At 46.3% G+C, this 19,017-nt stretch overlaps 1 protein-coding gene across 1 annotated transcript in view; it reads left to right on the plus strand.

Moving 5' to 3' along the window:
- The window catches only part of LOC147709458 (uncharacterized), an 85,112-nt gene extending 67,425 nt beyond the window's left edge, over positions 1-17,687 (plus strand). Inside the window, exon 4 of the mRNA XM_086925487.1 lies at positions 17,231-17,687. Within this exon, the coding sequence (XP_086781613.1) occupies positions 17,231-17,259 (29 nt within the window). The 3' untranslated portion in view covers positions 17,260-17,687. The remainder of the gene's footprint in view (positions 1-17,230) is intronic.
- The last annotated feature ends 1,330 nt before the right edge of the window (positions 17,688-19,017 follow it).

Below are 19,017 nucleotides of genomic sequence, written 5' to 3' on the forward strand. Positions count from 1 at the left end.
GAGGTCACAAGCCAGCCGGCAAGTAACCAGACAACTGGAAAAGCAGCAACCAGGCAAAAGGGCCCCACGCAGATCTCGTGGATGCTGGGGGGCTGGTCTTTGGTGCAGGAGCTGCGTCGTGTGGGGCTTCTCAGACCCCAATGCACTCACTCGAGGATCCCTCGGCGGTCGTGCTGAAAGCGTTGTGCAGGTTTCTCAAGATGGCCGTCTCCACGTTGCTCGTCGCACCCACGGGTCCCAGATGTGCTGTGGATTTGGATAGAGGTCAGAGAGGTCTGGAGGTCCGGGTCTTGTCGAGCTGGGTCGTCGGATTCCGGGATGGAAGGACTCTGCAGCAAACCGCACAGGAGCTTGATGGTGCCCGCAAAGCAGTGTGGTCACTCCCTGACCATAGGGGTGATTCTTCAGTCTTCTGGTAATCAGGAGGTCGAAGGTCAGGAGTTTCTTCGTGGAAGTTGTCAAGATTAATCTGATTTGGAATGGGACCAGCTCCTACCTTTATTCAGCTAAAGGGGGCTGCACTACGACTAGGTGCCTCCTCTGGGTGGGACCAGGAAGGGGGGTGGTTACACCCCCTTTCCTTTGTCCGGTCTGGTGCCAGCTCTGGGGCTGGAGAGCCCCAGGAACTGGTTCAGACCGGTGTATGCACAGGGCACCTTGTGTGCCCCAGGCATGTCTCATTCCTTTGAGCCCTTGACTACCTAATACACAAAATCCTGTCTGGGGTGGTGCTAGCACCTCCCAAGGCAGGAAACCCTTTGTCCAAGCCTCCCTCGCTGCAAGGACTCCCAGCAGCAGGAGGTCAGACTTGTGTCTGTGGTGGCAGCATCCATTTTGTGATGCTGAGACTCGAGTTAACTTTAACTGGGGTTCACAGTTACGTACATGTTGTGTCCCTTTAGAAGGGTGGAATGCTAACCCCGTCGCCAGAATTGGCGAGGGGTTAGTATTCCAATTCGTATGACACCTTACCCGACATGTTTTGATAATGCTATGCCAAAGTTAGCATTTGACCGCGAGGTTCATAATGCACTTAAGAGTATATGGTATAGCGTTATCATGGAACAGCTATTAGGACTTGGTTCCGCAAGCTGCAAATGGGCTCAGCTCATGCCAGAGCACCATCTCACATAATTCCAAGCACTCCGCCTTCAGGATAGATAAGGCCTGCCATAGGAGTGACTGATGGGAATATATGTGTCCATTTTAGGGTTAGATATAGGAATACTATATCTAAAGCAAAGGGTGATTACACCACCTTGCCCCAGCTGTCATGCAGCCAGTTGTGTCAGATTTGGATGGCCAGCCAGGGGTGGCATAATACATGCTGCAGCCCCTGGTAGGCCCTGGGTACACCTATGCCCTGGGTACCTAGGGTACACTGTACAGGGACTGATAAGGTGGCCCAGTGCCAATTGGTAAATGCACCTAAGGTACATGCTTGTCAATTTAGAGAGAGAACAGCTAGGCTGTGGGTCTGATTAGCAGGCCCACAGCCAGGGAAAGTCGTAAACCAGTGAAGCAAGAAGCAAAAATCGGGGGTGACCATAGGATTGCAGACCCTACTCTCCTACAGTGGGAGCCAGGTTTGCACGAGCGGGCGGTTTTGTTACTGGGGGCCAGTTTCGGGCAGTGCTGCAATATCGGCTTCTAGTAACAAAAAACAACAGTGTGTCGCACTTGCAAGCCCCACCCTGGGAGGCTGGTCTAACAATACTGCCAGGGCTGCTTTATGTTCCCAGTCTGTCCCTGGCTCCGAGGTTGTTACTGGGCAGTGTACGTGGTAGATGCTATTGTTTACCATTAAAGCCCGAATACTATATCATTCCAATTGAATAGCCAAGGTACACTTTTGTACATACACTTTTGTAAACACTGTCCCAAAGAGCAATTTGTGGCTTTTGATCACAGCCACTATGTACATTATGGCTGCTGAGAAAAGGTTAAGCTTCAAAACCCATCAGCTATGCCATTCTCTACACTATGTAAGATTAAATGCAAGCATCATCATCATCATCATCATCATCAATAATCTTTATTTCGGCTTGATTGCCATAAAAGATGAAGCAGAACAACAATACAAGTAAAAACAAACAATTGCTTCCCGGACAGATAATCAAAGAAAATTTTGTTATATAGCCAATAGCCTGAATCTTTGATGCAAATCATCATGCAAGAGGCTGTAATGAGTCCGTTAAGGTGATAAGAATAATAAAAGATAAATACATGTTGATGATGTTTAAGATTATACAAATAGTTTACAGCCCTGGGTGCAAGAAGCTGTAGTAAATCCATTTAAAACAGTATAATAGTTAGGAGATAATTACATTTAAAAGTGGTTAAAATTATAAAGTTAATCTACAGCCCTCGATAGCAAACGTCTTCTCATCTGCCAGAAGGTTTCCAAGTATTTGGCTACCGCAAACACTATCGTGCTAGAAAGGTCCGATTTGAAAACCCTGTATGCCTGCAGGCAATGAGTAAAGCCTAGATTTTTGCAGGCCGGAACTATCCACTTCCTTCTCACCTGCCCATAGGTTCGACAGATAAACAGTATGTGCAGCTCGGTTTCCTGATCGTAGTTGCACCCGGGGCAGTGACTCAAGGGGAGGTCAGACCATTTACTAGTGACGGCTCGGATTGGCAAATTTCCGTACCTCCACTGTAGGTACAGTTTCCTAGTATTTTTTTTTATTATTTTTTTTTTTTTGGAAAACCTTTATTTATAGAAAAAGTACACCGCTATTCAGCCATACATCCCGGAGGCCAGGCAGCATTGAGGTAGCAGGTCGGTTCGCGTACAATACTGTAACAGAAGCAATCAGGTTTAATTTTCAGATAGTGCTGAACTTAGGAATAAATAAACCAAGAAATAAGAAGCCACAAGGCCAGAAAGGGAAATATGCATTAAGCGAGAAAGGAAGAAAAAGAGGAAGAAGGTAGGCTGAGGACGGCACAGAGATAGTGGACTCGTGTAGCGGGAGGAGGTCAGGGGCTGCACACCCTAGACAGCACACAATAATAACAGCAACAGAAAGTCATGTGGGGAGTAGCTCTTCAGGATAACCAGTTTGGAACCACGGGTAAGGGGCGCTACGGGGACAGTTGGACATCGGAGTCTATCTCTACAGGGGGGTCGCAAATATCGCCTCTATAGGAGTTCCAAGCTCCCCATACGGATCTCCACATTCTAGGTTTGCCCCTGGCCACATACACCGTCTTCTCACGCAGCATGCACCAGTCCATGTTGGTTTCCCATAAGCTGAGCGAGGGGGGGGCAGGCGCACCCCATTTCTGAGCGATGTCTCTTTTGGCCACCATGTTGCCCAAGGTGACCCAACGGGTCTGGGCAACGCTGTAATCATTCGGGCCCCAAATATTGAGGAGGCATCGCCGGGCCTCTGCCGGCAGGGCCACACCAGTCACCTCGTTCATCACGTCATGCACGCGTGTCCAATACCGGGCAACCCCAGGGCATTCCCATATAATGTGCATGAAGGTCGCAATCATACCACATCCTCTCCTGCACATACCATCCATTGAAAGCCCCATATGTATAAGTCTGGGGCCAGTGACATACACCCTGTGCAATATCTTCAGCTGAACAAGGCGGAGCCGTGCCGATATGGCCACCTCTCTAGGGGAGGAGACCGCCGACTGCCACTCCTCGTCGTCCACCTCTATGCCATCATTCACCCAGAGCTCTCTCAATCGGCTAAGCAAATCAACTCTCACATTAATGAGCTTCTTGTACGTTAGGGAGATAGCGCTGTCCGGCATGTGGCCGTCCAGCACCCGATCCTCCAGAGGTGATGACTCGGGGATCGCCTCTCCTTCCGATATGTGGGGGGAGAGGGCATGACTGAGCTGGGCGTGCCGGAAGTATTCCGTCGCCGCCAGTTGGAACTCAGACTGCAATGCCTCAAACGACTTGATCCTCCCCCCAGCCACCATGTCCCCAACCTTGGATATCCCGATGGTGTCCCATCTATCGAAACCCTTGGTATGCCACAGCTTCCCCAATATGTCCGAGTCATACAATGGAGTGGCCATGGTAACCCTATCCTGCCAGCCCAGAGTTTTAGTGACTGCGCGCCATATGTGTACCATCGTCTTAGTGGGGCCCGTCAGCTTCCGATCCAGAGACCTGGAGTATAATGCTCTATAGTAGTTCCCGTCCCCCACCAGCCACCGATCCATGGCGTAGCCCGGGTTGGTCGCCGGGCCATAGAGGCCATGGTTGACTGCCGCGAGCTGGGACGCCCAATAGTAGCGTCGCACATCAGGCAAGGCAATGCCCCATCATAGCTCGGTATGGTCAGCTTGACCAACGAAATCCGTGGTCTGCCATCCCACAACAACGCTCGCTGCAAAGATTCGATCTCCCCGAAATACTTAGCTGGCACGGGGTCTTGTGTATTCTGCAGTGCATAAAGGAAGCGTGGCAACGCCATCATTTTGAACAGCGCCGCCCTGCCCATCAGGGAGATCGGTAGATTTTTCCAACCCTCAACGTCCCGGCGTAACCGCACCAGAGGCGGAAGCAGGTTGTGCAAATACCGGGCTCGGGAGTCCCGCGACACGTAGATGCCCAAGTACCGAAAGCCCTGTTGGGCTAACTGTATTGAGCACCCACGGGGGAGGCGCGGAGTGTCTCCACACAACGTGTACAGTGAGGACTTGGACCAGTTGATCACCAGGCCCGAGTGGGCCCCAAAGGTTCCCAACAGGTCAAAAACCACTATAAGTGAGCGGCAGGGAGAGGTCAGGTACAGAAGGATGTCGTCCGCGTAAAGCGACACCCGGTCCTCGAAGCCTGGAGACCACGTTATCCCGGAGATATCGGGGTGTGTCCTGACCCAAGCCGCCAGAGGCTCGAGCGCCAGGGCAAACAGGAGCGGCGAAAGCGGACAACCCTGTCTAGTGCCCCTGTGCAACGCAAAGGAGGCCGACAACCGACCATTAACAGCTACGTTAGCCAGCCGGGCAGAGTACAGTAGCCGGACCCAGCCGATGTAAGCGGTTCCGAACCCCAACTTGGTCAGGAGGGCCCATAGGTAGTTCCACTCCAGCGAGTCGAAGGCCATAGTGGCGTCAAGCGAGGCGAGAACTGTGGGTGCACTAAGCAGATGAGCACGTGCCATGACCGCGTGAAGCCGTCGCAAGTTGAGCGCCGTATTCCGGTGCGGTATGAAGCCGGACTGGTCCGGGTGGACCAGGTCCGAGATCACTCCCACCAGCCGGTTGGCTAACAGTTTGGCCAGAATCTTGGGTTCGGCGTTCAAAAGTGAGATGGGTCGGTAGGATCGGCAAAGATCACACGGTTTCCCCTCCTTGTGTATCACCACAATGGTGGCGAGACGTTGGTCTAGGGGGAGTTCTCCGGCCTCGCGGGCCTCAAGGAACATGTTCAGCAGGGGTGCGGCAAGTGTGTCAGCCTTGAGTTTATAAAGCTCAACCGGGATGCCGTTGGGCCCCGGCGCTTTGCCAGAGCGCAGCGACCGGATCGCCAAAGCCACCTCATCAACGGTCAGGTCCCGATCCATGTCGTCTCGCTCGAGATCCGAGAGGCAGGGAAGTTCGATGTCTTCCAGAAGGGAAGCCGAAGCCGACTCCGGGAGGGGGTTCGCGGAGGTATAGACCTCTTCAAAATATTCCGCAAAGGACCCAACTATGGCCGCCGGGTCCGTTAGGGACCGGCCGTCCGCACCCACCAACTCTGGGACCACCCGGGACGCTAGCTCCCTTCTATCCAGCCATGCCAAGAGCTTGCCCGCTTTGTCTCCCGAGTCATATATCCTGCCCTGTTGTTCCCTGCTCAAGGCCTTCGCCGCATCCGTGGCCGTCGCCCGGAGTTCGGATTGTTTGAGGGAGAGAGCGTGCAACAGTTCGGGAGATGGGCCCAGTGCCAGCTGGAAGTTTAAGTCAGCGAGGTCAGACTCCAGCCTCACCACGTCTTCATCCCGCCGACGGCGGGCTTCCGCGATCAGGGAGAAGGCCTCGCCGCGAAGCACGGTTTTAAAGGCCTCCCAAAGGGAGATGGCGGATTCAACAGAGCCAGTATTCTCGGCGAAGTACCGATCCATAGCTTTAGCCAGGAGCGCCCTGGTCTTCGGATCGCGGAAGTACCATGGGTTAATGGGAGCAACCCGCGAGGACGCGGGTATCTGGAAGTCAAAAGAGACCCAAACTGGGGAATGATCCGAAATGCCCCTAGCCAAAAGACGCGCGGTGGAAACAGACTGCGCCTGGGCAGCCGGGGTGAGAACGTAATCTATTCGAGAAAGGCTGCCGTGGGCACCCGAAAGGAAGGTGTACTGCCGCTGAGTAGGGTGCAGCAATCGCCAGCAATCCACCATCCCCATGGAGCTCAGAAAGTCAGGTAGCCAGGACTGAGAAGGACGCAGGTCTCTGGATGGGAAGCGGTCCAAGTCCCCCGAGACTACGGAATTGAAGTCACCACCCACCAGTAGCAATCCCTCGGGAAGACCTAAGATGGCGCCACCCAGGTCCCTGAAAGTAGTCTCCTGCAGCCCAGGGGGAACATAAACCGAAACCAAAACTAGCGTGCGGCCCTCCCATTTGCCCGCCACAGCCACATACCTGCCCCTCTCGTCAACAAGCACAGACACCACCTCCAACGGGAGGGACATGCGCACCATGATGCCCACCCCTCTAGATCCCGAGGAGAACCCCGAGTGTGCCACCATTTTGAACCCACGTCTATTCAAAGCTTTACAAGCGTGTCCCACTAGGTGGGTCTCTTGCAGGAAAACCACATCCGGCGAACAGCGTTTGAGCATTTGTAAAACAATACCCCTTTTAATGCGGTCCCCCAACCCGTTCACGTTCCAGCTCAACAAGTTAAGAGATTTACCCCCCATCATCAAGGACGTTCCGCCCCCTCCCCCCCGCCCGTAATGGCGCCCACAATGAAAACATATCAGTCCAATGAGTCCTCAGCCAGAACAAAGAATAAAACAAGGAAAGAAATAGAGAAAACACACCCCAACTACCCCCCACCCTGCACCCCTGCATTAGACTATAATCCACCCCAACTAGCAGTGTGCCTGTCGCCCCTTAACTAATCTACAAGAAGCCCACAGAGGAGAAAGGAGGCATCCTATCCCCCCCGTCATCCCCCATATTATTGACAAAACGAGTCAAACCGATAGCTGCAGTGTCTTAAGTCGATGCCCCTTGCGGCAACCCAGCTCCCAGAGAGTCAAGTGATGAAACAATCATTCCTGTGCTTCCGCGCCTCCGGTGGTCTCCTCCCTCTGGTCAGCCGGCTCATGTCGTTCTTGGGGCAGGGTATCAAGCCAGTGTCCTACCTCATCCGGGAAGTCAAAAAACAAAGTCCGGTTGTCACGTTCGATGCGGAGTTTGGCAGGATAGAGCATGGAGTAACGCAGGCCCATCTCCCTCAGTCTTCGTTTCACCCCCGCAAAGCTCTGGCGCTTTTTCTGTACCGCCTGAGTGAAGTCCGGGAAAAAGTTCACATCCGAGTTCTGGAAGCAGAGAGGGCCCGCGGTCCTCGATGCCTGCAGGATAGCGTCTCTGTCCCTATAGTTGAAGAGCCTTACGATGATAGGGCGAGGGGAAGCGCCCGACTTTGGCGGCCCACCCGGTACCCTGTGGGCTCGTTCCACCGAAAAGAACTTACTTAGGCCCCCCGGCGCCAAGTTCTTAACCACCAGGTCTTCCACGAAGAGTTCAGTCGAGTCCTCCTCAGCCTTCTCCGGTACCCCGGTGATGCGGACGTTCTGGCGTCGCGCGCGGCCTTCGAACTCATCCAGTCGACGCGCCAGCAGTCAATTCGCCATCTTCAGGTCCCTCACCTCTGTCTGGATATCGGATACATCAGTGACCAGGCTAGAAGTCTTGAGATCCAGCGATTTCACCCGGTCATTAGTTTTCCCGAGGTCGGTCCTGATGAGGTTTAACTCAATCTTCAGAGAGTCAACCTTGCTGGACAGCGCCTCGTGGAGAGTGTGCATCTCCGTCTTCACCCCCGTTATCGCGCCCATGACGTCTCGTAGTGTTATTTCAGAGTCGTCTGGTGATTCATCCCTTCTCGGGTCTTTAGTGCGGCTCGCCAGTCCCGGTGATCCCTTAGACTGGGAGAATCGCTCCGGAATGGTGGATTGGGACTGGGACGGTTTTCTGCTGACCCGCTGAGACTTGCCTTTGTCCAAGTCTCCTCTGCCCGCCATGTTGGCACTCCCGGGCCGGGCGGTCAACAGGGGCGAAGGAGCCTCGTGAGGTGTGCACAATGTGCGCAGTGGTGTTGCCAAGGTCCGTTACCGAAGCCACACAACAATAGCGTTCAAATACCAGAGGCAATCATCGGGGGACGAAGCGCCGGCAGGAAGGCACCGTGTGAAGACACCGCTGTACCCCTCGACGGTCGCCAATGACACGGGCGGAGCCTCCGGGGTCCGTCGAGCTAACTAGGTCCAGGAATGTCCGATTTTCATTCTGAAAGCGGGTGCTGCCTCAGGACCGGCTTAGCAGTCGATTCCCACTATCGTGGGACAGGATAGGTAGCAGGATTGTTGCGGAGGATCGGGAGGTCTTCGGAGCTCCGAGCTCACGCGGCCATCTTGGTCGCCGGCGAAGCTCCTCCCCAGTTTCCTAGTATTAGATGGAAATATTACATCTAGGATTCCCTCCAACTTATAAGTATCCTTGATCTTTAGGAAGGAGTCGGTCAGGGTACCTGACTTTATGCCCTGTCTCTGTGCCACAATTTTGCTTTCTCGGTAAAGTAAGAGTAACTGTTTCCTTGAGACCGTGGAGCAGGCGGTCGCAGGGTCAAGCCACAAATCAAGTAGTCCCATGCGCATAAACTTGCTTTTTATGTGCCAGAACCAGGGAATGTTCCCTGCGCTTGGATAGTTCACAATTTCCAGGAGCTCAGACCTATAGCTTGCCAACTCTGGAGTGGTCCAAACTCTGCGCCAGAAGATTAGAGGCCTAACTCCCAGATCTTCGTCAAGTGGCCTTAGTCCCAAATCTAGCCTCATTGGCAAAAGGGGGGTGCTAGGGGGGAGAGATAAAAGCTGCCTAATACATTTGTTCTCCGTTACCACTAGCTTACGGTTACACGTATGGCCCCAGAGTTCACTGCCATACATGACCACTCCCCTGGCTTGCACTCTGTAAATCTCTAACGGGGGACCAAATGCCTTGATGGTAGATTTGTTTTTGTTTATAAGGGCGATAACTCCTCCCGCCATTTGGGCCAATTTGAGATGTGATTTTGTTTGGTGGTGACGCCAGGACATATGCTCATTTAGAGTCACCCCTAGATATTCAAAGGTTCGGACCCTCTCTAACCTATTTCCGCCAATGCATGGGTTAGGGCGTGTTTTTGGTGGGGGATTAAAAATCATATATTTGGTCTTGAGAGCATTAATCTCAAGGCCATGGATTCCTCAAAATTCCTCAAAACCCTTAAGGATTCGTTGAATCCCCATGCATGTCTTAGACAGAAGCAGGGTGTTGTCAGCAAACATAATCGCCGGCACCCTGCTTCCGGCAAGTTTAGGGACATCACCATCCACTACCCCGTTTAGGTGAGAGATTACCCCTTTGACATAGAGGAATGCATGTAATGGGCATCAGACGTTTCCCCGGTAGACTGGAAGGTTGGGAGCCAGTTTTGCACGAGCGGGCGGTTTTGTTACTGGGGGCCAGTTTTGGGCAGTGCTGCAATATCGGCTTCTAGTAACAAAAAACAACAGTGTGTCGCACCTGCAAGCCCCACCCTGGGAGGCTGGTCTAACAAAACTGCCAGGGCTGCTTTGTTCCCAGTCTGTCCCTGGGTCCGAGGTTGTTACTGGGCAGTGTACGTGGTAGATGCTATTGTTTACCATTAAAGCCCGAATACTATATCATTTCAATTGAATAGCCAAGGTACACTTTTGTACATACACTTTTGTAAACACTGTCCCAAAGAGCAATTTGTGGCTTTTGATCACAGCCACTATGTACATTATAGCTGCTGAGAAAAGTTTAAGCTTCAAAACCCATCAGCTATGCCATTCTCTACACAATGTAAGATTAAATACAAGCAGAGATGGCTGAAGTATTTGTTGTTCCTACTCTGCTTTCAGTTTTCCTGTCAATTTTAGATATTTAGGTGTAAATTGCAAGTTTTAAATAAGTAGATAATTCACCAGATCCAGTGGGGTTAGCCTTTGTGGAACTCGTGCCCTCTATTTGTTATAGAAAGATAGCTTTCTAGCATGTTCATGACCTGAAATCCAATATTATATTACGCAACCTAGGATCTGAATTATAAAATTATGAAAAATATATCATTAGATAGTCAGCATATAATAATAATATTAATAATAATATTACAGTCATTTATAGAGCGCAAACAGCTACCTCCAAGGAGGTGTCCTGGCGCATAGCAACAGGTGTCGCATGAGAGTCCTAAAACGGCCCAAAATCCCCGGAGAATTAACTTAGGTTAAAAAGCCATGTAGCTTTCCTGAATTGCGTTTCAAAGCCAATCTGGCGCAGGGCATTGGGCAGGGAATTCCATATCATGGAAGCCCCGTACATGAAAGATCTGCCACCTAACCAAGCTTTCTTAACTCAGGGGGTGCAAAGCAGATTCTGGAAGTTAGACCTCAATGACAGAGTCTGCTTATACGCACCTAATCTCCGCTTCAGGTAACTGGGGCATGATCCATGACCCTCACGAAAAGCTAGAGTTAAAGCATTACATTTAATTCTATTGGCTACCGTAGAGATTTGCTGCTGAAAAGGGACTCTTATGATTAATCTCGCAGCCGTATATTGAGCCATTTGTAGTTTCTTAACCAGGTAAGCCAGAAGACCCAAATAAAGACCCTTCGCGTAGTCAAGACGAGAAGTAACTGTGGCATGGACTACTACCCGATGACAATTCTCGGGAAATAGGTGTATGAATTTTCGCAGGTTTCTCAAACTGCCGAAACAGACAGCTGTCACCTGCTGAATTTGGGCTGAAAAGGATAGATAAGTGTGCCATATTACTCCCAAATTTTTGCGCTGCCAGCAGGGACGATTGGGGGGCCCATTTCCTCCGGCCATCAGAGATCTGCAGCAGGGGGCTGGTCTTTACCAAAGAACATCACTTCCGTTTTGTCGGCATTCAGCTGAAGTTTGTCGTTATTCATCTAGTGAGCAACGTCTCTGAGACAACCCTTAAAGCTCCTGAAGGAATCTTCTGACTTATCCTTAAAGGAGAAAACCAACTGGGTGTCGTCAGCGTAGGAAATCACTTTCATGCCCCAGTTGGCTATAAGAGCAAATAAAGGGGCCAAATATATGTTGAACAGCAATGGGCTTAAGGCCGACCGCTGTGGTACACCACATCATAGGGGGGAACATCCTTTACAACGCAACTTTTACCACGAAGTGCTGTTACAACGCAGGTTTTACAACAAAAACCATTACAACGCATTACACTGGGGGGCACTCTAGGATAAGGAATAAGTTTAATTTACTATCCAAAACCTTCCCTAGTGTCCACGGGGACTGGAGTTGGAATAGTAAATTAAACTATTCACTATCCAGCACCCCCAAGTGTAATGCGTTGTAATGGTATGCATGGTGAAACCTGCGTTGTAATAGCATGCGTGGTAAAAGCATGCGTTGTAACGTCATACATCCCATCATAGGTGTTTATGGTCAAACTGATATGGTTGTAGAGCCATCCTTTGAGTGAGCTTAAAAAGAAATTACTTCAGCCAGTCGAGGGCAGTACCCTCAACCCCAGTGTCCAAAAGACGCAGAGCTAATATTGAGTGGTCTACCGTATCAAACGCTGCTGATAGATCAAGCAGCACCAGCATCGCTGATGCCCCTGAATCTAGCGCCAATCCCACTGAGTCCGCCTCCTCTAATGGCGCTGTCTCTGTACTAAAACCAGCACGGAAGCCAGATTGGGTAAACCTTTGCTCTTTTGTGCTCCTTCAGCATTTTATTGTACTAGTTCTGTTTTTAATTTATTTCATCGTAATCTGCATTCAGTTCAAAGGCAATGTTTAAAGGAGAGGTGGCCATACTGCCTAGTCTAATTTCTTGAGGCAGTCAGAACTGTTTCATACGTCAGCTCTTTGCACACACATTAATGTGGAATGGATTTCCACTCTATCACATTCCATCGTCATTTCCAGTTTGCTCTTGATGATCTGATCACTGTGGGTCTGTGGGAACTGGGCAAATTAATATATGTATAATTGTTCCTTCAAAGGAATAAATGTAACATTATATATTCATAGGGATACGTGCCTTTATGATCGCTTATGGTGTTGTGTTTCAAATTGATCTGTTTTGCTGATCTGAGATTTTATATGCATGGAACTCCCTGCCACTCTCTCTGAGAAGCCACAAGGACTACCTTCCTTTTAGAAAAGCGTTAAAAACCCACCTGTTTCCATAAATGGTCTGAGTTTGTTAAAGTCTATGGTTCTAGATCAAGCGCCAGGATGCCCTTTGGGTGACAGGTTTTGCGCTCTACAAATATACTAAATAAATAAATAAATAAATAAATGTCAGAAGGATAGAGATTTCATATTTCGACTAATTCAGTAAACACTCCATATATTTATAAGCAAACAAATTACCATAAGTTTATTTTTAACAAGCAAGATTCACAGTAAATATTGTGTTCTAATTTGATGGGCATATAATTGTTGAAAAATATTTGAGTACTTTTTGATTTGTCTCAGTGTGTGTATATATACTAAATATTACCATTGTGTTATCCTTTCAAGTTGTATTACTTGATACCAAGGGAGGGTCAAAGATGTCTGTTTATTCTGAAAACTAATCACTGTGGGTCAGATGTATGAAATCATTTAGAATTTCTTAATGGACTGAATCGCTATTTCGGGCTGTTAAGAAATGCTATATGGCCTTTCCTTAAGTCCTCATGCTGTTTGTGAATCACAGAATGCGATTTCTACTCCATAGACATCACATTTTGTGATAACCAAATAGGAAATCGCAAATAGTGGTTTCCTATTTGCGAGTTTCTAAGCATATGTACAAAGCATTTCCTAAATCCGAAATTGACATTTAGGAAATGCAAATACCATCAACTCCAAGGCGATGGTAACCATGTGCAATTTTTAAAACCCACCCCAAAATTGTTTTTTTTTTTTTTTTTAAAGTACTTTAGGCTCCGAGGGCATGTGTGTGCTTTACATGTGCAACAATTTTTTCGGGGGGATTTAGGAAGTCACAAATTAGGAAATGCAAAACCATTAGCCATTAGGCTCATAGGAACGAGTGGTTTAGTATTTCCTAAATAGCTATTTCCCAATAGCGATTGCTACAAAGTAGGAATTGCTATTAGGAGATCGCTAATTTCGTGCATTCCATTTGCAATTCCTAAATAGCTACTTCTGAGGATTCGCTACTTAGGAAATGCAAAATTTGAATGTCGTACATCTGGTCCTATATGACTGTTTTCATTTTAGTGTCACATGTTTTATTTGATTCTTTGCACTAGTGCAGTAGCATCAGGCTTCTTAAGTCTTCCTATCTGCTTGTTCTGATCAACACGTTTTAGCCAGTGCCTCTGATTCTAACAGACCTGCATTCGAACAGAAACACACCTTTGGGGTTAAAAGCCTTTGTAGGTGTGTCCACATCATATGTGCACAGTGATACTCACAGAGTTGGATGGCGTGGCTGCTGGCAAAAGTGGAGGTTCCCAGCTTGTGTTTAAGGTCAAACAAAAAATTAAGTGGCTCAAATCTGACACTGTATGCCTTAATGAAAATTTTTTCAAGAAACACATTTTCAAGTTTGCATAAACCTTTGCTAATGTTGCAAATAAATAACTTAGAAAACCCATGCAGAAGATGGGGAGCCGCCTATCTCTAAATAGTTTAGCAATTTGTACAACAATGATCAAAAAGTGATAACCAGATATTTTGCTTCAAAATATGGAAAACAAGTCAGAGGGACTTGATAAACTGATCACAATAATATCTACGTTTCTCAATGTTTTTGATGTCAGACTCTAGCAACCAGCCACATTATGACTGATATTTTAGTCTGGCACCACCCTGTGGTGACATGGGCAAATTGCTAGTTTATTATGTATTTATCATGTGGGTACAGCTCCATCACAGGATTGGGTCATCAGGTAGATGAACAGCAATGCTTCTGATTGGGATCATGTTGGATGCTTCCATTGTTGCCTTTGACCCCAAGTGTGACTTGACATAAAATTAAGAAGACAAAATATATAAAAATATATAAAAAAATATACCACTGTATTAACAAATCTAAGTGTCTGAAAGCTAGCAACCAAGTGAAGTGCAAAAACAGGTAAAAAGCATCTCTGATCTGGTTACTCCATATTGAACTCAGTATATATTTTTTTATGAGAACAGGTGTCCATTAATCATTTCATCAAGGGAGACACCCGTATGGTTCTTTGGATGTAACATTCAATGATGCGCCAATATGTCAAGTCAAAATGACTGGTCAATAGGACTTTTTAACTGTTTTGCATATATAATTTTTATGAATGTTGTAGAATATACCATTATCAATTTTATTAAAGACAAATTGTATTTTTCTAATTTAGTTTTTTTGTTATTTTGATGTCACTTAATCACCTTTGAGGAACTGAATTGGTCAGGAATAGTTGTATGATATAGTCGAATGAGAGTTATCTAATAGGGGAACATTCCACCGCTAATATTGATTAGTGGGGATTCTAATAGCCCCAGGAGAAATCCTCTTATTTTTACTTACCAGTGGTACCCCTACTCTTGGGTGTGGGGTCACTCCCATTTGTTTTTCACAATCTATCGAGTAGCTCCTGGATGAATTTCACACCTCATTCAAGGCTGAAGAAAGACTGGAAGCTAGCCGAGACTAATTAGCCTTTGAAATCTCAGATAAGTAAAGGGTAACTTTCGGAAAGTTCATTTTTGTTAATATGTTTTAAAAATCCTACTTCGCAATTTAATTGGATTATTAATATATATTAAAAATAGTGGTTTAATTATTTTTGTAGGTGGTCCCAATCCAGAGATACAGTATTCATATTTTAATATGTACTCTTTTTTCTGCATAGGACAGCTATGCCTGTCAGAGTGAAAATAGCTTTTAAAGCCTTGTCAGTGTCCCACTTTTGAATACAATGCATCATACCTTGTGGGGTACAAGACTTACAAAGGGGTGACTTGTTAACATTTTAAAGGGAGGTTTTTACCGAGCCAAAAGGGTTATTTAAACAGTTCGAACAGCAGGTTTACAACAAGAAACATGAAGGAAAATCCCTCAATCCTAAATATTAATGGGCTGTAGCTCCATATATATTAACCATGTCACCCACAGAAAAACTGGAGTCTCAGTTATTTATTCAGCATATTAAAAATCATTACGTTTTTTGGTACAAAACATGTTTTTCCATAAATACTTTCTTTTTTTTACATAAAAAAAATGTTTAAGTGAAAAATGTGAAATCACAATAAATAGCAACAAACAAATATATAATAAACGAAAAATCACAAAACAGAACAAGACCTAGAAAGAAGAAAAGTTAACAACACCAAACACAGAGTTAAATCACTGGCAAAGAGACTGTGAATGAATAACAGACCTACAAGTGAGAAAAACTAAACAACTATCCTGTAAAGAAACAAAGAAGAGATAACATGATACAGAACATACAAAATCAATACATCACAAATCCCACATATGACGACAAAGCTGAAATCTGGTTTAGACTCTAGTAGTAAGCTTCAAATGCAGGTTTGAAGTCATGTTTTTTCTCGTCACACTTGTGGACGGCACAGTAAGTGCTGCACTCCACAGGTGACATGTAACTTTCCATGACATAGGTGCAGTTTCTGCTCTATATAATATGGCATTGTAGGAGAGTTAAATACACCAATCAAGGATTAGACAATTTCTTCTTGTTTTACGGGTCAGAGCACATACACTGGGCACTGGACAGAAGTTGCCTAGTGTGCAGAGGCTAGAAACCAGCAATTAAATTCTCAAGAATTGGGGGACGACCAAACAAAAGGCTCATTTTCTGACCCAAACTATTGATATTTAGCATTCCAAATTTCAAATGGAGAGGACACTCAAATCGCACTCCAATCTAATTGCAAATCAGAATAGGTCTGTATGCTCCATTTTGTCAGTCAGAAATGTTTTTTGATGTGTAAAATGGGTTTAGTACAGAGCAAAAAGCCATTTGCAGTCACAAACACTGTAAATTGCGACCTCAAATTGCTCGGTACATATCACCATATATATTTTGGTCATATGATATTTAGGCACTGATATTCTAGCACAATTTAAGCATATCATTTATGGCTTGAAAGAGGGTAAGTGTTGTGAACTGAAAGCATGCCTAAATGTTGGAGGTGGGTATAGGATGTGTGGTTGGGCATAGTTACTAGGAAAGACATAACGGTCCTGCTGACATGGCCCGGAGGTTAGTCGAATGGCTCTCAATAAAGATAGTTTTGCAAGAGGCAGAACAACAGCCATTGAGGAAACTACGATTGATTTAACTCCAGCATTCCATAGCTGTTTCATTTCCACCAATTAAGAACTATTTAATCAGACATACGCAGACGCTGTACCAGATAATATTTGTTGGTTGATATAAATGCATCTGGAGGGTTACCTTGAATAAAAATGTAGTGGTATCAATGCAGTAAGTGTTCTTCATTTGGAACAATCCTGTACATGTCTTGAGCATTTTGCAAGCGCTACAAGTACTCGAAACAGGGAATCTATGGTCAAGGTTGTAGGGTCCCTCAAAGGAAAGAAGGCAGGAAGGATTGATGGATGTATGGGTGAATGGATGGATGGATAGATGGATAGATGGATAGATGGATCTTAGATTAATCTTAGGTTGCCTCTGTGAACAGTGTGTCCTATTGTGCTAATGGCTGTAAAATTTCAATTTCTGTTGAATTTATATCATACGCTATAACTGCAGTAATGTAGGTCCAGCATTAACCAAAAATGTGATGCAGTAAATATGTAGCTCTATTAAAAGCTTAAGTGTAATTTTAACTTTCACGTGGAATCATCAGATTCATAATCGGGGATCCCCTTCTATATCTGTTAGATTTAATATTGTTATTATATATCATGTGGTGCTCATTCTTTTTATAAATACTTCATATACTCTGTTGCTAAATAATAACTTTTCTTATCTTCTTTTGACCTATGTAAGGATCTTCAGCAATGGAAGTTACTCCCTAAAAAGAGATGAAGAAACTCCAAAACCAGAAAAAAGTGTGAAAAGAGAAGAAGTGGGCTCCATGCAGCACAACACCCCAAAAATCGCCTTCAACAAATCGCCTGCATTTTCAGGACTGCCTGTAGGGTACTGGAAGTGAGACATTGAAACTCGAGAGATGGTGTCTTCGTGTGATTAAAGCCATAGCAGAAGATTTCATGTTACCATGGCAGTTCAATAATCTCTTTATATGCCCTATATACCTTTTTATTTTATCTGTGAATCCTACCTCATGGGGTATGTTTAACTGCATTGTACAGCTTATCAAATGTTATTGGATATTTACCAAGCACAATTATCATCAATCATATAATGCATATCCTTCCATTCGCTTGTTGGTGAGATGCAAGTGTTGATGGGTATCTCGGAAATAAAAGAAGCAGAGAAAGTCCTTTACATTACCTTTAGCATATATTTTTTGGGTTATTATGTAGTGTGGGTTTCACATTATGTACTGGCTGTATCAATCACAGTGAAATAATTTTGATCATTCATTTAGACGGTCTCATGAATTGGTGGATTTTTGGGGAGCGAATACTTGAGGATGGATTTTCAGATTCTGGCTGGTATCCCCCATCAACTGATGAGCATCGCAAGTTATTTCACTCACATACATTGTATTTATTTATTAAGAAACTTATAAAGTGCACAGCTACCCCCAACGTGGCTGCCCGGCGCTAAGACAAGCAGCAGTTGCTAGTACCAGTAGGGGGCTAAGGGTTAGAAAACAGCCAGGTCTTCAGAACATATCTGAAAATACTTTCAGACTCGGCCATACTCGGGGAGAGTGGCAGGCTGTTCCTGATTTTGGCAGTAATCCCTGCAAAAGCTCTGCCACCCATTCTGGACCGGCAGAAACAGGAAGTTGCCAAAAGGCGGAGATGTTTTGATATAAGGGTACGGTTGGACTGCGAGTGCTCGAGTCGAGCTCTAAGATAGGCTGGACCATGACCATGAAGTGCTCTAAAAGCTAGGAAAAGAGACTTGAACTGGATAGGTTTGATCACAGAAAGCCAGTGAAGCTTCTTCAAGTGGGGTGTAATCGAATGGCGATATGGGATGTTGCATATCAGCCTAGCTGCCAAGTTTTGAACGATCTGCAGGCGTCTGATCAAATATGCTGGTGCCCCCACATACAGATTATTTGCGTAGTCGAGATGTGAGATGATCAAGGCATGAATAATGGTCCGACCAGAATCCAGAGGGAGAAAGTGAAGGATTTTACAGAGCATGTGCAGTTTACCAAACAGGCAGAAGCAACCTGATAAATTTGGGATTTGCAGGATAGCTCTTTATCAGACAGGAACCCAAGGTTCCTAGCCGAGTCCACAGGTTTCGGCGGAGGATTCAACTCAGATGGCCACTAGAGTAATGGAAGAGGGTTTTTTTTTATTAAAAAAACAGAACCTCAGTTTTGTCTGAGTTCAGTTGTGCATTAGAGAGTAACAAGAAAACGCGTGCATGCCAGCCACTTTTCCACAAGAAATCCACCCTTATAGCTCGGATAAGAGGCCAACGCTGGAAGAAGTACACTGGGTTGGAAAGCAGGGGTGTGTGGGATGGGAGGAGAGCCCAGCAGGGCTGAATAATGTTACGGAGACAGTTATATGTTCCCCTGCTCTGTAGAAGAAGGGCAAACAGGAGTCACGCTGGACCTCTGCCAAAAAACACAGCCCACACTTTAACCAGATAAGGATCTGCCAAGTCCAATGCTTCCACAC

This window comes from Lissotriton vulgaris, chromosome 6 (assembly GCF_964263255.1).
Source record: "Lissotriton vulgaris chromosome 6, aLisVul1.2, whole genome shotgun sequence".
NCBI classification, from domain to species: Eukaryota; Metazoa; Chordata; class Amphibia; order Caudata; family Salamandridae; genus Lissotriton; species Lissotriton vulgaris.